Raw genomic sequence first — 23,887 nt, forward strand, 5'->3', positions numbered from 1 at the left:
AATTATGATATGAGCCGTGTGGTGAGACAGGGCACGGCCACTATAGCTTGGACAGGCGTTAACATTCAAGAGTAAATGGAAAGAAACGTGCACGCTTTGGTCCCAATTATGTTACGTAAAAAGGACCTTCGTGTTTCTAAATTAGAAGTTTATCATCTCTTATGATTTTGTCTCTAGATTATGAGAAAACTCCTTGACCCCAGGAAATGTGTTGCAGATTGCTTTTGTGGAGGTAGAATTAACATACAAGAAAAGGCTGGATCTTGGTTTTTTTACGTTTGATGACTTGGCAGTTCTGTACATCTGTGTGCTCACCACTCAAAGCCTGGAAGGGGCATCCTTTTCTGATGGTCCTACCAGTGGAATCCAGTGGCTGGGCTTTAGCTAAACATTCCCATCTTTTGTGCTGCCATGTGTCCTGCACGCGGCTCTCCTCTTCAGATCAGGGACGAGTCTCCTCAGTGCTGAGAGTTCATAGTAACTGGCAACCAGTGAGAGACTCAGAAGTGGACGGAATATCCAAGGAGATGTTTTAGAGATGCTGTTTTGTATTTATGTAAAGAATCACTTTGAGGGGCGGCTGGGTGGCTCAGCTGGTTAGAGCGCGAGCTCTGAACAACAGAGTTGCTGGTTCGATTCCCACATGGGCCAGTGAGCTGTGCCCTCCACAACTAGATTGAAGACACGAGCTGCCGCTGAGCTTCTGGAGGGGCGGCCGGATGGCTCAGTTGGTTAGAGCAAGGTTGCCAGTTGAATTCCCGTTTGGGATGGTGGGCTGCGCCCCCTGCAGCTAGAGACTGAAAACGGCGACTGGACTTGGGGCTGAGCTGCGCCCTCCACAACTAGATTGAAGGACAGTGACTTGGAGCTGATGGGCCCTGGAGAAACACACTGTTCCCCAACATTCCCCAATAAAATTTAAAAAATATATATGTGTGTGTGTGTGTGTGTGTGTGTGTATACATCGTATACATACACATTTACATGTATATGTAAAACAAAAGAATCACTGAAACTGAATTTCAATGTCTCGTGGCTCTTTGTACCCCGCGGTTGGTATGTGTCCCGGGGGTGGGGGCGCGGGGAGCAGAGCAGTGTTGTCACTAAGAAGTGGTGCTCAGCTCCTCCAGGCCCGAATCTTGTGTGCCCGGTAGGAGTGGTGAGCGCGTCCGTTTCCTGAGTGTTTCCTCTGCGTCAGTCACAGCGTCAAGTGCTTTCACACACGTCAGGGTGTCCTCACGGTGCCAAGGGCTTCCGACACTGTCCCCAGTTTGCACCTGAGGAACTGAGGTACAGAAGGATGGCACTTGCATAGCCTCCTTCCTAAGACAGTAAGCGCAGAGCAGGTTAAAACTCAGGGCCACCTGACGCATGAGTGTGGCCTCGCGCAGGTGCTCAAGGGACTCGGGAAGGAGAGCTGGTCTCACAACGCGTGTGGCCCTGTGGCCTGGGTTTGTGACGTGCTGTTTCATCAGAGACTTTCCTCTCTTGCCAGAAGTCCTCAGGGGGCAGCATGTTCAGGCAACAGTCTGTCGAGGACAGAGAGGACAAGCCCCCCCCACGGCAGAAGTTCATCCAGTCAGAGATGTCGGAGGCCGTGGAACGAGCCCGGAAGCGCCGCGAGGAGGAGGAGCGCCGAGCCCGGGAAGAGAGGCTGGCTGCCTGTGCCGCCAAACTGAAACAGCTGGACCAGAAGTGTAAGCAGGCACAGAGGGCCAGCGAGGCCCAGAAGCAGGGGGACAAGGAAGCGCCCCGGTCTCCGGGCACCGAGAACGTGCCCCCACAGGAGAACGGCCCTGCTGTCCGCAAAGGTAAGCGGTGGGCCGTCGTCCCCCCCCGGGAAGCCCTGGGCTGCTGTGTTCACTGGCTTTGTTTGCATGTCCCTGGCTTCCTGGCACAACCCGTGCCTTACAATTAGATGACACGGGGACGCATCCGTTGCTGAGTTTCAGCCTCGCTCAAAGGCCTCGGTTTGCTTTCTGGTTCAACTGCTTGAGCTAGCTGGCTACACGCCTCACCTCGCCGGTGACATGGGTGATGATGGTATGTCCTGCCCTGTACCCGGAGGGCCACGTGAGGTCATGTGCATGAAGCACTCTGTACAGTTTCTGGAACTGGAAAGACGCGTGCACTACTGGTAACGTTACCGGTGTCATCGTCGTCATCACCGTTGGTGGTACTGCACCGCTCAACCGAAAGTGCAGGTGCTGGAGGACTGTACTGAGAGCACAGGAGCCTTTCACATGACATGGAAAGAAGCTGCCTGCTTGTTAGAATGTATTTTTTCTGGCATTAATTCTAGCACGGACCACATGGCTGTGTAAGAGACGTTGAATGATGCTGTCTGGTGGGCAATATCTCTTGTAACAATTTAAAAAAATGCAATCCGCTATGTTCTTTGTGATTTTCTTAAATCAACTAAAACCCACTCTTTTTAGAAGAGAGGGGCCTTATGTTAGTTACAGTCCCTGAAAGTCTTTCAGATGGGGTCCTATTGGGGGTCTGATAGTCGTCAGGGCCCTCCGGGCCGAGGAACTCGGAGAAGTCGAGTTCTGCATTTCCTTCCTTCTGTGGTCTGAGTGCAGCCTGGGCCTGGTGTCTCAGTCCTCACTGCATGGGGCAGTGGACAGTCCAGGAAGCAGATTGCTTTGGTGGGCGTGGACAGTGACACCGGCCCCAGGGTGGGCCTGGGTGTGGTGAGCAGCCGCCGGCACCCTGGGTCTGTGAGGCTTTGCAGCCGGGCTCCTTACTCCTGTGCAGTAGAATTAGGAATGCAAATGCAATTATACTTCAGTAAAGCTGCGGGGGGAGAGTACAAAGCGGGGATGGGACAAGAAAGAAGAGAAATGCAGAGAGAGTGATGATGGGAAATCGTGACCACTCACTGCCTGTCAGGTGCCGTTTTAAGTAGATTACATGCATTGTCTCGTTTAATTCTCACAAAAGCGTGGCGGGGCAGGCACCCTGGCCGTCCTCATTGTACAGATAAAGAAACGGGCAAGGAGACGCTAACGGACTTTTCCAGACCACAGCCTTTGGATGTGTGGGTCGTGCTGTTTGGCTGATGGATGTGTGGCCTGTCCTTGAGCTGCTGCTGGCTGCTCTCTGATCCATGAGGGTCCTTTGGAATGAAGCGTCGCTCACGTGGCCCAGTCCCAGCGCCACCGCCGAGTGACCGCGGATGGCTCCCCTAACCTGCGGACGCTGTGTTTCCTCTAAGGAGACGATGTGAGCCGTGCACGGGCTCGTGCATGTGAGGAGGCGTTCAGCACAGTGCCAGGGCCGGGTGTGAGCCGCCTGGCGGTGTAATGGGAGTGCCAGCAACAAGACGCACCTGCCGTAAAAACGTCTGATCGGCCAAGCTGGGTGAGCTCACCGCTGCCCTTTCTCTGGTTATTTGTTTTCTAGGCTCCCCCGAATTCTCTGCCCAGGAAACTCCCAACACGTTTTCCGAAGAAGCCCCTACAGCCCCTGCAGCTGTGGCTCAGAGCGGCAGCAGTGACGAGGGGGCCGGGGAGGCTGGGTCCCCTGCACAGGAGTTCAGCAAGTACCAGAAGTCACTTCCCCCCAGATTCCAGCGCCAGCAGCAGCAGCAGCAGCAGCAGCAGCAGCAGCAGCAGCAGCAGGTAAACAGGAGACAGTCAGAAGGTCCTTGCAAACAGACCTGACTGCTGAGCGGATGTCCCCTCTCCCCTCCCCCTGGCCCCCTTCTGTTAAAACAAACAAACACAAATCCCCCCTTGTACCCCAGTTACCACAGTGGTGTCTGGAGCTGCACCTCAGAACTAAGGGCCTTGGTAGGTCAGCCCTGAGTATTGCCGATGGCTCCTCTGCATGGATACAACCTTTGCTGTGGTTTATGACTTTGCTGTGTCCTGTTGGTAAGAGAGTCAGTGTGTGTGCACCTACCTCTGTGTAGGTTCGCTGGAAGAGTGGCTTTTTCATTCAGAGCAGTACATCGCGGTCACTCCTTGCCCCCGCAGTGGCCCCTGGGACCTTCCCAAGGAGGGAGGGAGGCCTGGTAGTTGCTTGGACAGCTGTCAGAGGCGACTTAGCTCTGGGTGAAGGATGTAGGTTTGTAGGGTTTGAACCAGAGTGCTGTGGATCTGATCCTAAGGTGCAGATTATCTCATCGTGTGAGGCCTTGGGCAGGTCAGTGGCAACCAGGAAGCGGGAACACGTGCCTCTGTGTGGCAGAGAGGGTTTACGACACCCAGTATCCTCTTCATGGTGTTGCATGAACCTTGAAAAGGACCTGCCTTTGGCCCTGAAGAAGATGGAGCGGTTGATGGCTGGGACCACACTGACCTCTCGTCCTGGTCAGCACGCCCGGCTGGAACCGCTCACGGGCAGTTGTGTCTTTCAGGAGCAGTAAATGTGCTGTGCATTTTGGTGGGAAACTGACACGACACATGGACATAGCCCAGCAGCTAGACGTGCACTGTTATCATTAGTAATAACCGAAAAGTTTCAAAACGTGTGTGCGCCTGGGGAAACCAAGCCAAGTCTCGAGCCTCTTCCTGGAACCTCGGAGTTGTCTTGAAAATCTTCTCCCCACATCCTGCTTCCTTTGGGCTCCTAGGAAGCATTCCCGGAGCCCACCAGGCCCAGTGCTCTAAGCAGGAAGTTCACTCCCTGTGCTTTTGTAGGCCTGTGGTGTGGGCGAGCACTGTGCAGTTACTCGTGGCTTGTGGAGAGGGACCGTGGGAGATCTGGACACAGCAGTGACATCAGTGACAGTTGCTCCGGGTGATGCTTCTGGGGCAGTGATGAGTAAATCTTTCTTTAACAGAAAGAAGTCTGAAAGCTCCGGGGCAGCCTGAAGGAGTATGGCAGACAGACTGGTCAGGTTCCTTGGGGACCTGGGGTCTAGTCGTGAGGAGTCCCTGTGGGGGGAGGCCCACAGCCTCCTGTGTGGGCTGGGAGCTCCTGAGAAGGAGCCGTGAGTGCCGGTGGAGCCATCAGGGTGTCCAGCCCAGGCCGCAGGTGGGCGGCCTTCTCGTTAGCAGAGGGGCGGGGTGGCCCGGCCGGCGTCCTCGCCTGACGGCCCCGGAGGCCGCTGATGCGATGGGTCTGAAACGAACCTTCACAAGTCCAGGTCCTTTATGCTGAGTGGTTTGCGGATGCTTTCTCTTCATTATTCAGGCAACGAGTTTTCTGGGTACCTCGTCTGGGGGGGGGCAAGGTTACCATGTGAACATAGCCTACATTCTCTAACGATTTACTGAGGGAAGCCAGCATCCCATAATACTGACCTGCTGGTGCTACGGAGGAGGAACGTCAGTGCCGTGAGAGCAGACAACGGGGCCTGATGTCCCCCAGGGAGTCGTGAGAGGCCTCCCAGAGGAAGTGCTTTTTAAGTTGGAACCTAAGGAAGAGTACGAGTGAGCCGGGTGTGGGGAGGAGGGCCCAGGAGCTTCCCAGACAGATGGCTCAGTGTGTTCCCAGAGCGAGAAGGGGCCAGGCAGGCCTACGGAGCAGTGCCAGGACGGTCGTGGGAGGGGGTGGGAAGGTGGTGGGGGCGGTCCCGCAGGACCCTGGCGCTCTGTGGAGCCTGGTGGGGAACCATCCAAAGTGCTTCTGAAGCCAGGAGTTGACATGACCGGGTGTGTGTGTGTGTGTGTGTGTGTGTGTGTGTGTGTGTAAGAGATCCCTCTAGATGAGGGTGGAGAATGGATTGAAGAGGGCAGGAGTTAGGAGGGAAAGGATGATGACCTTTTAGGCATCATCATAGGTTTTAGGCAAGGAGATACCTTGTGAGGTGTGCTGGTCAGTTGTCAGTTTCAGGAGAGTGTCTGATCTAAATGGGAACCCAGTCTACCTTGTAGCAGAGAAGCACATGGGCTCCACTTGTGACAGTGTATGACCGTCCCTCCAGTTTTGAGAGAAGGACTGATTGCGGTGCACTGGGGTCGCCCCTTTGAGCAGCTGCCCATACCTCCTCTCTTTTGATCTTCTGTGCTGGTGGGCTTTCTGTGCCCGCGGATGGAGAGCTGGAAGAGCGCGAGTGTGTGCATGGAGTGTGTGTGCAGGGGCAGCACCCGTACCCCACAGCCCCCGTCTAACCTGGGTCTCTCCTGCTCAGGAACAGCTGTATAAGATGCAGCACTGGCAGCCCGTGTACCCCGCGCCCTCCCACCCGCAGCGCACCTTCTACCCGCACCACCCCCAGATGCTGGGCTTCGACCCCCGGTGGATGATGATGCCTTCGTACCTGGACCCCCGCGTCACGCCCACACGGACCCCGGTGGACTTCTACCCCTCGGCCCTGCATCCCTCGGGTGAGCACTGGCTCGCGGGCCACACCTGTGGGGCCCAGACGCTGGCATCAGGGGCTTGGCTCAGGAGTTGGACCCACTGGGCGCGGTCTGGCCTCTTCCATAAGTCACATGACCAGTGTGAGCTTTGACTTGTTTGTTTGCAGAGTGAGGTACGGTAATAGTACCTGTCTGCCACAAGGAAGCGCTGGGAAGGGGCCTCAAGCTCCTGCGTCATAAACGCTGTGGTTAATTTTTATCTCTTCTCTGCCGTTTTGTCTCTTTGGTCATTAATGTTCATTGCGCCTTCTCTCCAACATGTCTTCCCCAACACGTGTCTAGTGCCGTTTTCAAAAAGCAGCTTTTGGGTTTTTTAATTCCTCTATTTTATTTGGTTTTGTTTCATTAACTTCTGCTTTTTTTCTCATTATTTCCTTCAAAATTACTCTGTTCTTTTTCCAACTAGTTGTGTTGGATGCTCCGCTCATTAATTGTTGACTTCTCTGATGTATTTAAATATCACCCGAGCTATGAGCCCCTGAGTTTTAAGATGAGCATTTTTATTGTACGGTTCTAAATGTTAGTCTCATTTTGATTTAGCTTTTTTGATTTTGATTTTTTAATGGTATATCGTACATTTTCCAAATATATAGAGTTTAAAAATTATCCTTATGCTGTGAGTTTCTAATGTGGCTGCTTTGTGGTCAGATAGTATGGTCCATGTGGTAGAGACTGGGGGTCATCAAACTTTCTGTAAATTCCAGATGGTAAATATTTTAAACTTTGAGCAGCTACTGAGTTTTGCTGTTGTAGAACAAACACATAGACAATAGAAAGTGGGTGAGCACGGTCCCTTTCCAGTAATACTATTTGTAAAACAGGCGGCAGGTCGAATTTCACGCGAGGGCTGGGATGTGCCAACCAGGCCCCGATCTAGGTTGCTTGACATTTGTTGAGATTTTCTTTGTAGGCTATTGCATGTTCGTCTTTTAGACATTCTATGTTTGTTTGAAAAGAATAGGTATTCTGATTGGATGTGGTCCATTAAATTGAGCTGGCTAGTTGTGCTAAGTGAATATCTATGTCATTGCAATTTTTTATCCCCTTGATCAATTACAAAGAGGTGTGTTAGGTTCTCCCACGATGATCGAGGATCTGTTGGATCTTGTGAGCCTGTCAGTGTTTGCTTTATCTGTCTGGAGGTGCACCGTGCTACCATTAATGGTGCTTCCTACCTTAAATGCCTACTTTGTCTGACAGTATTATCATTCCAGTTGTCTTCCTTTTTGTTTTTGTACAGGACTTTATGGGGGAACTGTGTGTTTTTCCCAGGACCCATCAGCTCCAAGTCAAGTCGCTGTCCTACAATCTTAGTTGTGGAGGGTGCAGTTCAGCTCCAAATCCAGTTGCCTTTGTTCAGTCTTAGTTGCAGGGAACGCAGCCCACCATCCCTTGTGGGAGTTGAACCGGCAACCTTGTGGTTGAGAGCCCGTGCTCCAATCAACTGAGCCATTTGACTGCCCGGAAACTCAGTAGCAGCTTGTTGTCTTTATTCTAGTTGCAGAGGGCGCAGCTCGCTGGCCCATGTGGGAATTGAACCGGCAACCCTGTTGCCCAGAGCTTACACTCTAACCAACTGAGCCCCCAGTTTTCTTTTGATTAGTGATCATTTGGTATCCTTTTTCTAAGTTTTAACCATCAGCCTCTCTGAGCCTGTTTTTGGGGGAATGTACCTTTGCACGTACAAGCTGTGTGTGGTTTCACCCACTCTGAAAGTCTCTGACTTTATTGCTACATTTGGTCCCTTCAGAATTACTGGGAGAATTGTGTATGGATTTCATACTCTCCTATTTTATGCTTTCTGTTTAATTCTCTTTTCTATGCTTTTCTTTTTCTTTCCTTTTTTTGGATCAAGTTTCCCTATTCTTTTTGTTTTCCTTCTGCATTCTGTTTCTATCTTACTGGTTACATTAAATTCTAACATGCCTTCGATTTAGCAAAGGCTGATCAATATCTTCACCCTTAACCTGAACTCTGATTGTCTCCTCATCAGTCTTACCTGCTATTTCTGCCCAGAATTTTAGTTCTTCCTTGTTTTTATGACCACCACATGAATCATTCTTAGTTTTGTTGTTTTATCAGTCTATGCTTGTTCAGAATTGCCCGTATGTTTACTAGTCTCTTTGTTGCTTTTCTCTTCTTGCATCTTTTTCCCGTCTGGGTTCAGTTTACTTCTTCATGAAGTCTTTCTGGCAAATCCTTCAGGAAAATTTTTTGGCAGTAGATTTCCTTGGCCTGAGAAAATCTTCACCGTTTCTCTTGGATGGTGTCTTGGATGGTTAGCTGGGTGTCAAATTCTAGATTGACAGTTACTTTCAGTCGGTGAAGATTTGTTTGCATTTTCTCTGGCTCCTGTTGCTGCTAGAAGTCTGTTATGTCTGGTGAACCCATGTTCTCTCTGGCTGCTTTTAAGGTCTTCTCTTTGTCTTTGGTCTGCAGTCTGTTTCGATGTCCTATGTCTAGGTGCATACCTACACCTGTCCTTACTGCATTCTGCTTAGAACTCACGGTGCTCCAACCTAAGGATGTATGTCTTTTATTACTTCTGGAAAATTCTTTTAATTGTCAATTCAAATATTGTCTTTTCGGGGTGGCTAGTTAGCTCAGTTGGTTAGAGTGTAGTGCTCTTAACAACAAGGTTGTTGGTTTGATCGCGACATGGGCCACTGAGCTGTGTCCTCCACAATTAGATTGAAACAACTACTTGACTTGGAGCCAATGGGTCCTGAAAAACACACTTAATAAATAAAAGTTAAAAATATATATATATATATATATATAACACACTCAATAAATAAAAGTTAAAAATATATATACATATATTTTTAACTTATTTATTGAGTGTGTTTTTATATATATGTATATATATATATACACACATATATATGTGTGTGTGTGTATATATATATACACACACACACATATATATTGTTTTTTCCTCATTTTTTGTATCCTTTCTTCCTAAGACTCCCACGTGGATTATTTTGTAACTTCTCATTCTGCCTTCCAAGTCTCTTAAATATAAAAGAGAGGTTATCTCAATGGTACCTTCTGGGAAAATGCCTCAGAACTGTTTTCCAGTTCAGTTTTCTCTCCAGCTGTGTCTTGTCTGCCTTTTTTTTTTTTTTTATATCCAGTGAGTTTTTAATTTCAATGACTTTGTTTTTATCACTAGAATTTTTTTGTCAAATGTATTTTACTCATCTCATATTTTTAATTCCTTTTACACTTCCTAATCATTTAAAACAGTTTTTCTAGTGTTTAACAGTTTATTCTCTTATCTGAAGTTCTTGGGGAGGTATATAGTCCCGTGGGCTTACCATGGATTCATGGTGGCTTGCTTTCCACATGTGTTCTGATAATTTTGGACTGTGAGTTCTTTTTTAACAGAGCTTTATTTATTGTGGGGATCCAGTATGGCTTGGGTTGACAGTATATCTTTGCAGAATGGTTTTATAAGTTTTCTCCTGCCAGCCTAGAACCACCTTTTATTTTAACTGGGGAGATTTCTGGACCACTCTGGGAGTATAAATCTGAGCTCCCCCTCTCCCAAACCTGTATGAAAGCTGACATGTGGCTATGGATTCCTAGAGGGGGACTGTTTTTTCCTTACCCTGGCCCAGGTCCAGACAAGCTTAGTCATTCCCTGTATGAAAGAGCATGTATTTTTCTAATCTGCCTTTAATTGAGGACATAATCCTTTGAGGGTCTTTGTTGTAAGCAGCACCTCAGTTGCAACTCTCTGTCTTGTGCAGAAAAGCCCCCCGCCGTGTCCTGTGAGGGTGCTGAAGACCAAGCCTCACAAGTGACAAATGTCCCCCTGCTTTCCTCCAGGAAGCTCCAGCATGTGCCTCAGGCCTGTCCCTCTGGTTTCAGCAAACTGGGGGGTTCCGGTTTTCTAGGGGACACAGCTTTGCAATTGAAGTGTTTGATATGTTCTGTGCAGCATTTTTGTAGCAGAAAGTGTGGCAGGAGGGTTTTCAGGTAATAAGGACTCTGCCATCTTGCTAAAAATAAGTCAATGTGCGGTGTTGAGCAGTTTAGCCTGCCTCATAACCAGTACTTGATGAATGGTGTGTAATTTCAGGGTTTCAGAGAGGGTCCCCACTACCACTTGCCTCAGTCTGACTCTGTATTGGAGTTGTGTATTTTTGAACAGAGCACTCCACAGTAAAAAGAAAGCTTAAAACCACTGGCCTAATGCAGAACCATTTTCTTAGTCAGTTAGCTCAGTTTACAAATGGGCACAATTTTTAACTACTAATAAGCTTTGCAGAAAAAAAGGTTGAAAAATCGATGTTTCTTCCTCCACACTGAGGCCCAACGAGATCTGTAGTATTTTCAACCCAACACCCTCATTTGATAGACGTGGACAGAGCGGGGCATGCGGTTTCCCAGCTAGTTTATAGCTGGTAGGACAGAGATGTCATCTCTATCCTAAAACTCCTTTGGCCAGTTAACAGTTTATTGTCATTCGTGCACTCCCACACCATTCACGTAAAAAAAAAAAAAAAGTGGGGTGTTGCTGTCGATTTTAGGGTTAAAAGTAAAAGGAAGTAAGACCAAAACCTCTTTGTAAATGTGCATGCACGGGTTCTGAAGCTGGTAAGTGCCAGCTCGTCCGTGTGGGTCCATGTTCCTGTGTCTGCAGAAGCCGCCAGGCACCTCTGCTCACACAGATTCTCACTGCGGACTGGCCGGCCCATCTGGCTTCTGCTGACATTGATGAACTCGCTAGTTTGCTATTTCCGGTTTCCATTTGCCTGTTTTATATCCCCTTCAACACAGGGGTTCTTAATCTGGAAACAGGTTGGATGTCACGGGTCTGTGCACACCTCAGGTTGCATGGCTTCGGAGGCTCTGTGGTCAGAAACGATGAGGAGCCCAGTGATGTTCAGCAGGGGCCATGTCGTGGCCACCTGATAGTGGTGACCACTGTTGTCCCTGTGAGCCTCTGGCTGACCCTGAGAGCGGAGCATGGCTTTCTGACGGGATGCCATAGGTTAGTTCTTTCCTTCTTCAGGACTGATGAAACCCATGGTGCCCCAGGATTCCCTCCGTGGGACTGGCTGTCGCTCTGAGGATCAGAGCCGCGTGCCCCCACTGCAGGAAAGGAAAGTGACCGCCATCGACCCAGCCCCTGTGTGGAGCCCTGAGGGCTACATGGCGTTGCAGAGCAAGAGCTATTCGCTTCCCCACCCGAAATCCAGCGACACTTTGGCCGTGGACATGCACGTCAGGTGAGACAAACTAGCCCTACGTCCTTCACCCAAAGGACGGACAACTCCTGGTCCGAACTGAGAGGGGCTCTGGGAGGAGGCACTGTCCCAGGAGGCACTGCCCAAGGGAAAAGGGCGCCTGGGAAGGGACTGCCAGCACGCTCCGGGGAAGGGGACTGTGACAAGAATTCCTGGGATGCTTTCGCAGGAGAGGCTCTTTCCTGATGGCAGGACTGAAGGCCGAGGAGAGATCCTGGGTCAAAGGCAGATCTGAACCATAGGCAGGGTCAGGGGCTGGGGGCTCACAGGGCAGGTGACCGTGAGCACGTGGGTCATGGCTCCTTCCTGTGAAAGTAAAGCAAGCTGACCCTACAGCCCAGTGCCCCAGACGTCTTGGACTCCCAGGCTGCATCTTGTTGTTCGAACCCGAGGATCCCAGCCGCTCTCTGTCTCTCGGGTGGCACGCTGAGTCCACCAGCAGCCACTGCGTCTTCATTCTCTGGACTCCAGGGGCCACCGACCATCCATGCCCCGGCCGCTCTGAGACCTGATTAAAGATAGAGGAAATATTGGTGCTTATGTTTTTTGTTTTTTTTTTACATTTTTTTCTTTTTAAAACTAAGCTCTGTGTTCAGCATGGGAAGCAGGAACCAGGCTCCAATCACATTGACTGATTTTTCTGGTTCCTTTTCAGGAATGAAAGCTCTTACTCTGCCTCACCCGGAAGGTCAGGGGGCGTTCTAAGTACCCAGCGCAGTCTCCTTGAGGAGAGAGGGGACGAGCATTTGAGTGCTTTTGACAAGAAGGCCCAAGCAGACTTTGACAGCTGTGTTTCTTCTCAAAGAATAGGCCAGGAGCTTTTGTTTCCACCCCAAGAAAATGTGCAGGAAGCAGGTGCTCCTGGGGTTCACACCCCAAACCTCAGGTGTTCCCCACTGGAGCCCGACTTTGCCCCAGCTGAGAAAAAGCCAGACTATAGCAATTGGGACGTTAGCCACCAGCCCAAGGCCGCTGACACAGCCAACGGTGTCGAGAAGGAGGTGCCCCGGGAGGAGCCGTCCTTTAATGTCTCCTCCTGGGAGAAGGAAGGGAGCCCCAGTAAGCAGCCGCCCCTGGAGCCAGAGTGGACTCCTGAGTCCCGGGGCTCCAGCAGCCAGCACCAGGAGCAGACCAGCAGGACCCGGAGGTCGGGACCCATCAAGAAACCCGTCCTAAAAGCCCTCAAGGTGGAAGACAAGGAGAAGGAACTGGAGAAGAGTAAGCAGGAGCTGGGGGAGGAGAGCACGCGCCTGGCCAAGGAGAAAGCTCCGACTCACCAGGCCGGGCCGGACGAGGATGAGAACAGCCCCCCGCCAGCCAACTCCCCGCCCCCCACCTTGGGGGACCAGGGCTTGGCCCGCACTTATTTGGGCCACGAGGCCAACAAGTCTGAGGAGGACGAGAAGCCCGACAGGGCCTGGGAGACCAGACCCTCCCGGGAGCCCAGCGACACGCCCCCAACAAAGAGGAATAACTGGATCTTCATTGACGAGGAGCAGGCCTTTGGGGGCAGAGGGCAGGCCCGGGGCCGCGGCCGTGGTTTCAGAGAATTCACTTTCCGTGGCCGGCCTGCTGGTGGCAGCGGCCCTGGCATCTGCGGTGGAGGGGTCCTTGGGGCACGGGGCGTCTACACCAACAGCCAGAGAAGCGGCCGAGGCCGGGGCCTGCGAGAGTTCAGCCAGCCGGAGGACTTCCCTAGGGCCAAGCCCCGGCGACGCATTGCCAGCGAGACCCACAGCGAGGGCTCCGAGTACGAAGAGCTGCCCAAGCGGCGGCGGCAGAGGGGCTTGGAGAATGGCAGCGAAGGCCCACTGCTGGACCGGGAGGAGGGCGCCTCGAAGAAGGGCGACTTCAAAGACTCTTGGCGGTCCAACAAGATGTACTCCGAGGAGCACAGTGGTCCGGATGCCAAGACCCGGGGCCCGCGGGCCTTCGGACGCGCCCTCCCTCCCCGGCTGAGCAATTGCGGATACGGGCGGCGAACCTTCGTGTCCAAAGAGGCAGCTCACTGGCAGGGCAAGAGTCCCGGCGCCTGCTGGCAGGAGTGCGGCCCTCCCGACGCGTGCGGCTCCCGGCAGCCCACGGACAGAGACTACACCCCAGACACCTACAGGCACTCAGACTCGTTTGGGGCCAGGGGCTTCGAGGAGAAGAGGTCCTTCTTCCAAGACGACCATGCGGCAGATTCTGAAAACGCAGAGAACCGGCCCTTCAGGAGAAGGCGCCCCCCGCGCCAGGACAAACCCCCTCGCTTCCGGCGCCTCAGGCAGGAGCGGGAATCCTTGGGCCTCTGGGGGCCTGAGGAGGAGCCCCCCCTGCTGGCGGGTCAGTGGCCGGGCAGGTCCAAGCTCTGTCCTGGGGACAAGAGCGGCGTCGTGGGCCGCAGGTCCCCCGAGCTCTCCTACCAGAACTCCTCTGATCACGCCAACGAAGAGTGGGAGACAGCCTCCGAGAGCAGTGACTTCAGCGAGAGGCGGGAGCGGCAAGAAGGCCCTGGGGCTGAGCCGGGCTCCCAGGGGGGCGGCAGCCTGCCTGGGGCCAGTTTGGGGGAGAAGAAGGAGCTGGCCAAGAGGAGCTTCTCCAGTCAGAGACCCCTGGTGGACAGACAGAGCCGGAAGCTGGAGCCGGGAGGGTTTGGGGAGAAGTCTGTTAGGCCAGGTGGTGGTGACACTTCTCCCCGTTATGATTGCCAACAGAATGGGACGCCTTTGAAAGCCAAAAGGTAAAACAAAAACAAACTCCAGGTTCTTTGTTGCTGTTGTCCTGTTGTTCAGCAGTTTTAAGCAGCACTTCATGCATGCATGTGCCACCCTGTGTCAGGTGCCCAACTGCCCTCTGCTCCAGGAGGGCGGCTGCCCCCCAAGGCCGCTGTGTCTCCATCACTTGCTCCTGCACCGCTTGTCTGCTTCTCTGTGGCGTTTGGTGGTTGTTGTGGCTTGAAAACTGAAACCAAAACTGTAGTCCCCACCCCAGTGGTCCTGTTATGGTGGCTGTCCTAGCACCTGTCCCCAGGGTTCCGCCTTCCCATGTGCCCCTGGAGTCCCGCCAAGGCCACTGTGGGAGGGTGTGTTCTCTGTGTGCAGGGCCTGCTGTGCACCGGTCAGCCCACCAGGTTCCTCTGCTCCCGGGCTGCTGCCGGCAGCGTCCTGCTGGGGCATTGCCGGCCGCATGGCCCTGCAGAGGAGATGTGGCAGCACTTCAGGGATTGCCATGTGGTGTAGTAAGAGCCAGGCAGTAGCAACAGGGAGTGGGCTGCCTGCGGCCCGGCCAGCATCTCTTGCCCAGAATTAGATGCTTTGAGGTGGAGCGTCTGTGCTCCGTGTCAGCTTGTTGCCCCGGAATCAGGGGAGGGGACAGCACACGTGGGAACATTCCCCACCAAGCACAGGCCACGCCTCAGCACACCGAGGACGACTGCGTCCCAACTCCCGTCCTTAGGATTCAGGGCACAGAAACCTGATATGCTTACGTCTTAAACCACAAGAGCCACAGGACAGGGCTCCTTCTTTCAGGTATCAGTCTAGCTTTCCAGGACTCACATGCGGAGACTTGGCTCTGCTTCTGGTTTCCGCCCCAGGAGCCTTGTGGAAGGGCAGGGCCTCAGCTCCTTGCTGGTCAGTCTTGTGTCCTAGGAGCAGAAACTTCTGCCACTGTTCTAAGCAGCACGTCATTCCTTTCTGGAGCCCTGCTGAGTGTGGCGTCCTGGGGAAGAAGAGAAGCACGAGCCCTGGGCAGGCTGGGGAGCGGGCAGGTGGAGCTGTGCTGCAGAGTGCGGCGGGGGCGGCCTCCCACGTGGGCCAGTGAGCGGCTTCCACGGGCACGGGGGACGGTGGAAGGAGATGAGGAGATGGGCGCGGGGCATGCTTATGCCGTTGTTGATTCTCGCTCCCCCAGCCTGTGGCCGGGGGAGCTGACAAGAGCCTTCTTCCTTTACAGGTCCCCAGATGAGGCCTTGCCTGGAGGCGTTGGGAGCAGCCACTATACCCTGGAGCGGGCAGCACACGCCACCTCAGACACCCCCGAGGCCTCTTGTGAAAAGGCAGAGAAGGAGGCCAAGCTGGCTGCTCAGAGAGCAGGCGAGCAGGGAGAGACCAGGAAACAGTTTGACCTGAACTATGGAAGTGAGTCTGGGGCCTCCGTCTGGGGGGAGAAGCGCCCAGTGAAACTCAGGCCCCCGGCTCTGGGCTGCTGAGTCGCCCTTTCACTGCGTACCTTAGCCCCTGGGCAGGCCCGGGGCGACATTCCGGGGCTTCGGTGGTGAGCAGAACAGGTACGACTCCTGCCCTTGCACTGCTCACAGCCTTGCCGAACCCTCATAACAGCCCTGCCGTGCCCCAGTTTTAAAGAGGGGGAACCAACCCGAGGCCCAGAGAGGTTGAGTGGGTTTTCCAGGGTCTCATGGCTGGTTAGGAGCAGAGCTGGGACTTAAAAGTGTGCCTGTCTCCAAAGGCAGTTTTCTTAACTGTGGTGTTTCTTAAGCTTCTTGGGTTTGAGATAACGGTGTGTCGGGGTGTGGGGAGAGTGTAGAAACCCCGGTTGGACTCTGTGGACCCCGGTGAATGCAGAGCGGCTCCTTGCAGGTGTCAGGCCAGGCACTGCCCAGCCTCCGGAGCTGAGCCCGTGAGGAGATGTCAGGTCCTGTAGGGTTGGGTTGACCTTGGCTTCTGGTGAATGGAACCCTGTCCCCTGAAATCTTGGTTTAGATTCCCTCATTGAGAATTGCGGGTCCAGCCCTGGAGAGGAGAGGGAGGTGGGCTCCCTGGTGGGTGAAGGCTTCATCGAGGTCCTCACCAAGAAGCAGCGCCGCCTGCTGGAGGAAGAGAGGAGGAAGAAAGAGCAAACTGTGCAGGTGAGGGCTGGGCCGCGCCCAGCGCAGGGCCCAGGGCCACCATGAGAGTTTGGAATTAAACCCTCGCTTCCTAAGCAGGGGACGGAAGCCTGTTTGTTGAGCCCCCTATCCCTGCAGCTCTGTGGGAGCAGGTGGCAGCATGCCTGTTCTCAAAGAGTGGGACTTGTCACGGTGATGACAGCTGAAACCTGGCCGAGCAGGGTGCAGACCTTCAGTAGCTCCGGGTCATTCTCCCACTGCGCCCCGCCTGGTGGGATGAGACTTGTCCCTGGGAGTCCCGGGGGCGGGGACCCTGTCCTCAGATGGAGTCGGTGGGACACTGCACATGGCCCTGTTGTCCGAGTTCAGACCACACAGCCCGTGGCCATCAGCCCTCCCCACGTGTGGTTTGGTAGAATCTCAGTCGCACATGGCGGGGGACTTGAGAGACGAGTGTTCTGGTATCTCCCGAGCGAGTCCTGGTAGCGGGTTTTGGTGCCTCGGGCACTTTTCCTGGGGAGAATTTGTCCTTCATGCCTGACATGGAGGCTGGCCTCCGTCACCTGTTTCCTCCTTAGGTGCCTGTCAAAGGTCGAGGTCTTTCCTCCCGTATTCCTCCTCGGTTTGCGAAAAAGCAGAACAGCTTGTGCCTGGAGCAGGGCGACGTGACCGTGTCTGGCAGCAGCCTTGGCACCGAGATCTGGGAGAGCAGCAGCCAAGGTGAGAGCGGCCTGCTGGGCTCGGGGCTCGGCCGCCACTGGGTCACGTCCCTGCTTAGGGCTCGTCCTGCCTTTGGGCCACCAATATGTGTCCTGGCATTCTCTGTTGAGCCAGTGCTAGACGCGGCCTTTGCGCCTGTAGCCCCTGAGCCCATGGGAACTTCCCTGCCTAGAGTTTGGCACTCCACGTGCCCAGTGATCTGGAGAAGGGCGGCCCCCGCGCCCACCCAGCTCAGGGCACTCAGGGCGTCGGCTTGGCATTCTTTACTTTGTAGAAGAGCAACTGATGACAAGCGCAGGGGGGAGGAGAGCAGAGAGGCCGGACGCGCTGCTGTATGCCGTGTGCCCTTTCTTTTACCTTCACGCTCTCCTAGTCGGACAGACTGGAGACTGGAGCAATGTGGGCCTTGCTCTTTGGGGAATTTGTTTCTCTAAACATTAAGAAAGAAATTTCATATCCAATACTATCTTTCTGGTAACTTCTTGTTTTAAAATACAAAACCACTGTAACTGAGCACGTTCCTGAATGCCCACCTTGTGCAGAGCCCTGCAATTGTAGCACCCCTCACAGGACGTGCACAAACCATCCATTTCCGGCTTATTTTTACACAAAGAAGCCGAGGCTTTCAGAGGGAAGTGACTTCGCCCCAGAGCCGCATGACAAACACCCAATACTCTGGCTTCTGGGCCTTGTTTCTTTCATTTTTACCACGTGGCCAGTCCTCACGTTCCTGGTTAAAACCTTGGTTCCAACACATTGCAAATTAACGTTGGAAAATATTCAACTCTGCCTGAAAGTACGATAATCTGTTAATGAAGTGTTTACCTCAGTCAGCTAGGTAGTGTGTGTGAGTGACAGGTGAGGTGTAAATGCCCAGAAACTCCTGCCCGCCCGTCTGGTCAGTGGATTGGACACAGGCGCTGTCTTCTGTCGGGCCTCCCTCCAGCTTCCGCAGTGCCTCACAGGTGGCTCCGACCTGGGCTCCAGGGAGAGCTTGAGAGGACCCCTGGGTCTTAATGGCATGTGAAGTTCTGTGTACGTGCACAGGCTCCGTGCCTTCTATCGGAATCTCAGTGGTCTTTGAACAAACAAAATTTGAGTAATAGTGGCTTGGATCTTTCAAAGACTTTGTAGCAGCTGCCAGTTTGTAGAAATAAGTAGTTGGCCTAAGTGAAGGAAAGCTTCACCACAGCAGAGAGCGTGACTCGGGATCCTAGCAGCAGTGAACAAACGTTGCTGGTGTGTTTACTGGAGCATCTCGCTAATGGGTGAAATAATGAGAAGCGCGTTTGTTGGAATCTGTCTGGGGATGTTGGGAACTTGGGTAAAGCTGGCCGGCCTGCCCCTGTGTATCAGCTCTATTCAGTAGCGTGTCGGGGGCCGGGGGGGCAGTGAGGGGACTTGGGCTTGTGTCAGCTGCCCCTGTGCTTGTCTTTCCAGCCTGGTTGCCCTCTTTGATGTCCTGATTCTGTCTTCCTCCCTTGGCAGCCCTCCCCGTTCAGGCCTCCACCAGCGACTCCTGGACTAAAGCCGCCACTGCCTTCAACAGCACTGAGTCGGGCTCTGCTGAGGTGAGTGGCTGCTGAGCTGCCCGCGCCGTGTGTGTGCTCACCATCCACGTGGTGAGCGCGTTCTGGCCCTCGGTCCTCCCAGCGACCTGCCCAGGCTCTCTCTCGGCCACAGCAGCTGAGCCTGCACCCAAGGCCGTTTGCACGGGCCCTGGCTTGTCACTGCCCTTCAGTCGTGATTTTTGATCTGTATGAGGTACCTGTGTGAGAGGGAGGAAGAGAGGGATTACCAGGAACCCACCCTGTTGGGGCGAGCAAGTGAGAGTCTCTCCTTCAAACCTGGGACGCTGGTCACGCTGTTTGGTTTGGGTCACAAGGGCAATGTTTGGCAGTCTCGGTCCAGGTCCCCTGCATGTTCCGTGCTTATGAGCTTGGCAGGGTTAGTGCATTTGGCCATGCGTCTTAGCTGTCAGGTCAGGACCCAAATCAGGACCGAGCCGCACAGGCAGGCGGTTTGGGGGAGACGCAACTTGGTGCCAAACGCACTCTCGCTTCCTGGATGGCTGCGTCTTGGCGTCCAGAGTCAGGGCTCTAACCCGTCTTGTACCTTGTACAGCAGGGTTTTAAGAGCAGTCAGGGGGACAGTGGTGTCGACCTGAGCGCCGAGTCGCGAGAGTCATCTGCGACCTCCTCACAGCGCAGCTCCCCGTACGGCACTCTGAAACCAGAGGAGATGGGCGGGCCTGGCCTGGACCCCAAGGCCGACAGCCACAAGGAGCAGGCTCAGAAGCAGTCCGAACAAAAGGTAACCTGAGGTCCGGCTCCCAGGGGTGTTGTCGTCTGCCTTCTGCCCCGATTCCAGGCGCTGAGCAGCCATAGATCGGGGGCAGCCTAGTCCGTGTATCTCAGCGTCTCTGCTTTTCCGTCAAGGATTCAGAACAAGGCTCAGGACAGAGCAAGGAGCACAGACCTGGACCCATCGGCAACGAGCGTTCTCTGAAAAACAGAAAGGGCTCGGAGGGGGCTGAGCGGCTGCAAGGGGCCGTCGTCCCGCCTGTTAACGGGGTGGAGATTCACGTGGACTCCGTGCTGCCCGTGCCGCCCATCGAGTTTGGAGTCAGCCCAAAAGTGAGGCTGGGATTGGTTTCCTTTCTTCCTTTTGTTTTTGTACTTGGAAAGGAGGGAGGAGGGCCTTGGACAGGGCTGTCTCCCAGAAAGAGCAAGGAGGTGGGAGCCGAGCAGTACTGCAGAGAGCGAGCTGGCGTGGAGTCTGGACGGAGGTGCTAGTGAGCTGCCTCGTCCAGCCGGGTTCTTGGGCGGAGCAGGCCTCATCTCCACTGTCTGTTGGGCCAGCCAGTGGGCAGTGGGCACGAGCAAGGAGACAGGCTGAGGGCTGGCATCCTTTTGTTGTGCCATCGGGAAACATTTGGTCATGCTTCTCATGTGCTGAATGCTTCTTAGTGGATTTTGTGAGTCGCTGAGACTGGATCTGTTTCCTGTGTGTCTCCACTGAGAGTGAGCCGGGAGGATTTCAGTGGCTCTTCCCTTTTCCTACAGGATTCCGACTTCAGCTTGCCGCCGGGCTCTGCCTCTGGTCCCGCAGGGAATCCAGTTGTCAAGCTTCAGGATGCCTTGGCCAGTAACGTAAGTCTGCGCTTCCACCTCCAGCTCTATGGTCCCCATGCTCACAGGCCCTGGGAGAGGAGAGCCTCGTGTGGTGTCTGGATCCAGAGGAGCTAAACCTACCCCGTCTTTGGGGACAGGCAGACCTGGGTTTGAATCATGTCACAGTTTCTGCCATGTTTCCCTGAAAATAAAACCGGGTCTTATATTAATTTTTGCTCCAAAAGACACATTAGGGCTTATGTTCAGGGGATAGCCTCCTGAAAAATCATGCTAGGGCTTATTTTACGGTTAGGGCTTGTTTTCGGGGAAACACGGTGTTTTGAGGATGCCGGGCTAACCAAGTACTCAGAGGTTTCCCAGAATCCCTGTACTGTGCTGAGGGGCACCACACATCCGAGGAGGGGGACCTAGCAGTTGTGTTTCCCAACATACATTCCCAGGGACCTCTTTTTCACAGTCTCTGGGGGGCTAGACAGGACCTGCAGGTCTCCAAGCCAGGGAGTGGGTGTCTGCGGGCTGGCAGCCAGTCGTGTTTATGTTGCCGACACACGACTGCCCCTGCTGGGGGCTCTGGAGGGTGCGGGTATGGAGGTGGCTCTTCGGGGACTTCTGTCAGGGAGCCCGTGAAGGCAGCTGTTGGGAGGCGACAAACTGGTCTCGGCGGCCGCCTGCTTCATCTTGGTGGTCTTAAGTGCGTACGCGCATCACTGAAGGGGCGTTTGATACGTTGTCCTGCGAGCTTCCTCTGTGCCCGTTTGTGTGTCATGGTTTCCGGTCCCCCAGGCTGCGCTAACACCGAGCATCCCCATCCTGCGCCGCGATCACCACATCCCGAGGGCCATCGGCCTCTCCCAGACGTCCTTCCCCACCGCCGACCTCACTCTGAAGGTAACGCTGCAGCCCCGTTACCCACGGCGCCTAGACTGCTGCTGCCCACTGCCTGCCTGCGGTAACTTGCATCTCTCTCCTCTCCTTGCCTCCGAAGATGGAGTCTGCGCGCAAGGCGTGGGAAAACTCGCCCAGTTTGCCGGAGCAGAGCTCTCCAGGAGGCGCTGGCTCGGGCCTCCAGCCCCCGTCGTCTGCGGGCGCCTCCAGCGGGGTCACCTACAGCTCCTTTGGTGGCGTGTCCATGCCCCCCATGCCTGTGGCCTCTGTGGCTCCTTCTGCTTCTCTTCCAGGTGTGTCTTCCCAAGCTGGCTCAGGGCGCCTTCCCCACTCACTCCGAAGAAACAGGGGACAAGAGGGGGTTTGTTTCTAGTCGGGGTGATCATAGGTGACCTGCACTTCCTGCCCCCTGCTCTGGGAAGCAGGACCCTCTGACTCCTGGAGAGGGGAGTGAGACTTGGCTTTGAGTCGGACCCCGGTCATATGTGGGGGCCGTGTGGCCTCCACCAGGGAGCAGCTCAGTCCTGAGCTGTGGCCGCCTCTGTAAAGTCAGCTGGGTGACGATGGCATTCTGTGGGGTGGCCACGCCCGTGAGCGGAGGTCATACCTGGGGAGTGCTTTGTGCCGCCTGACTCCTCAGTCAGCGGGAGCCGTGGTTATCTTTACTGCCACCGTCCTCGTCACTGTGTTGGTGCCCAAAGGGACTTGGAGGGCCAGCTGCCGAGGTCTCTGTGATGGAATTCCAATAGATCCTTCTGACCCTCCACTGTGGACTCAATAGCAGGGAGATGAAGAGGAAGGTGACTGAGAGACCACGGCAGCCCTCCTTGGCAGGGGAGCCCCTCTTCCTGGGCCCTGGTGCTGAGGGGGGCCAGGGGTGCTACAGGAGCTCAGGGCCACAGCAGGGGACTGGGCAGGCCCCGCGCACACACCCTCCCACCGATTCCCCGGGAGAGCGTGCACGTCCCCTGAAGGGACCCTTAGGAACGGCAAGACCTGATCATGTTCTCCCTCCTCGGCTTCTGTCTCCAGGCAACCACCTGCCACCCCTCTACCTGGATGGCCATGTGTTTGCAAGTCAGCCCCGGCTGGTTCCTCAGACGATACCTCAGCAGCAGAGTTACCAACAGGTGATGACAGCAGGCCAGGTGGGACAGTGGGGGCTGGGGTGCGGCACAGGGTGTAATGACTTTCTTCGTTTGTTTGTCGTCTGTCTCATTTTCTGTACCCCTCACACGTAATGCCGACACCGGGCACGTCATGGCAGCTGGTCAGTGTCTGTTGAATGAATAAACAAGGGACAAGGAAGCAGAATGGAGCTCAGTGCTCCAGACTCTGCTTAGTTTTCCTTTCTCAGCATTCTCCTTCCTGTGTCCAAGCTGGGGAATTAGCTGAAACCAATTCTCTTTGGTGATCAGGTCTCCTTCTGATGAAGAGAAGAAAGGCCTAGACTCCCAGGCATCGATGCATTAGAAAGAGGTAGTTTTAGAAACGAGCAGGTATTGTTTTTATGCAGGATTGGTGTACTTTCTCTGCTGCAAGGGGATCATGTCTGGAAGTCCCTGCCCTGAAGCTGGCGCGGGGCCTTTCGAATGGCCCAGCACCCCAGACCTGTGTGCCTGTGCAGACCAGGATGGTTGGGCTCTCGGGCGGGGGCGCTGCTCCAAGTACAGAGTCGGGGCAGAGGACAGACGCCGGCCTGTCCTGACCTCTTTGGAAGACATGTTCTTAAATGTTAGTGTTTAGTTTTGCAACACTTTGAGCTTCATGTAACTGGGTCAAACTGCGTGTATTCTTCCTTGTGGTGCATCGTCCAGTCGCGTTAGGTTTCTGAGCTCCGCCTCTGTGGACACGTGTAGCTAGGGTTTGTTCTTGCTGCTGTACATACAGGAGCCAGCAGAGGAATGGACGGGGGGTGGGGTCGCTACCACAGTTTTGCTTTTTTCCAAGAGCAAAAGAAGCCCAGGAAGGACATGCTTGAATTTGCATTTTGGGTGCTGTTCCAGCTGCCACTGGGAGAGGGGCCAGGAGGAGGGCGGGGGCGGGGGGTGAGGGAAGCCAACTCGGAAGGCACCGCAGTGACCGGCCCGGCTCCCCCAACAGGCTGCCGCTGCCCAGCAGATCCCGATTTCCCTTCACACGTCTCTGCAGGCTCCGGCCCAGCTCGGACTGAGGGGCGGGCTCCCGGTGTCCCAGTCCCAGGAGATCTTCAGCTCGTTGCAGCCCTTCAGGTGAGATGGGAGGGCGAGGGGGCTGGCAGCTCACAGCCAGAGCTTCAGACCTTTGTGGCCTGCGCACGTGCTCGCCTTTTCTCCTGCTCTGGTCCCTGCTTCTCTGATTTGGGGCGGGTGTGGGGACGGTTACCGTCACCTACAGGGCACTGATAAGTGTTGCAGGAGAGCCAGTGGGCCTGACTCATCCATGATGGGCCTTGTTTTTCCTTCCCTGTCACCCTGCCCCCTTCCTGCTCCTCTGTTCTCTGCCCTGCCCACCCCTCCCTCCTTCCCTGCCTTCAGCCCGTTCCTTCAGTGTCTGATGTCCGGTGTTTTTGGCATCACATAGGTTTTCCTGTGCCTCGTACAGCCTGATGTGTCCATTTGTTTAACCCAGGGAGGCTCAAATTGTGGTCCTTAGACCTGCACCATCAGCAGCGTCTAGGAGATTGTTATAAATGCAAATTCTCAGGCCCCATGCCAAACCTTCTGAGTCAGAAACTCGAGGGGTGGGGCCCGCAGTTGTTTTCAC

The 23,887-nt window shown here is 54.4% G+C and overlaps 1 protein-coding gene and 1 non-coding gene across 12 annotated transcripts in view; both read left to right on the plus strand.

Moving 5' to 3' along the window:
* Window positions 1–23,887, plus strand: part of PRRC2B (proline rich coiled-coil 2B) — an 83,471-nt gene that overhangs the window by 50,282 nt on the left and 9,302 nt on the right. For 5 of the 11 annotated variants that reach the window (XM_033122720.1, XM_033122729.1, XM_033122721.1 and 2 more), the window contains 16 exons: window positions 1,496–1,811; window positions 3,409–3,626; window positions 6,083–6,281; window positions 11,341–11,557; window positions 12,231–14,297; window positions 15,512–15,696; window positions 16,279–16,424; window positions 16,982–17,123; window positions 18,612–18,694; window positions 19,248–19,436; window positions 19,562–19,759; window positions 20,189–20,275; window positions 21,041–21,145; window positions 21,243–21,435; window positions 22,175–22,272; window positions 23,246–23,373. In XM_033122720.1, coding sequence (XP_032978611.1) covers window positions 1,496–1,811; window positions 3,409–3,626; window positions 6,083–6,281; window positions 11,341–11,557; window positions 12,231–14,297; window positions 15,512–15,696; window positions 16,279–16,424; window positions 16,982–17,123; window positions 18,612–18,694; window positions 19,248–19,436; window positions 19,562–19,759; window positions 20,189–20,275; window positions 21,041–21,145; window positions 21,243–21,435; window positions 22,175–22,272; window positions 23,246–23,373 — 4,571 coding nt within the window. The remainder of the gene's footprint in view (window positions 1–1,495; window positions 1,812–3,408; window positions 3,627–6,082; window positions 6,282–11,340; window positions 11,558–12,230; window positions 14,298–15,511; window positions 15,697–16,278; window positions 16,425–16,981; window positions 17,124–18,611; window positions 18,695–19,247; window positions 19,437–19,561; window positions 19,760–20,188; window positions 20,276–21,040; window positions 21,146–21,242; window positions 21,436–22,174; window positions 22,273–23,245; window positions 23,374–23,887) is intronic. The other 6 variants (XM_033122723.1, XM_033122726.1, XM_033122724.1 and 3 more) reach the window with 5 other exon arrangements.
* Window positions 21,869–21,954, plus strand: LOC117032605 (small nucleolar RNA SNORD62). Its single transcript, XR_004424780.1, has one exon. It is a non-coding gene; the product is annotated as a small nucleolar RNA SNORD62 (small nucleolar RNA).

The sequence above is a fragment of the Rhinolophus ferrumequinum genome, chromosome 12 (assembly GCF_004115265.2).
Source record: "Rhinolophus ferrumequinum isolate MPI-CBG mRhiFer1 chromosome 12, mRhiFer1_v1.p, whole genome shotgun sequence".
Taxonomy (NCBI): domain Eukaryota; kingdom Metazoa; phylum Chordata; class Mammalia; order Chiroptera; family Rhinolophidae; genus Rhinolophus; species Rhinolophus ferrumequinum.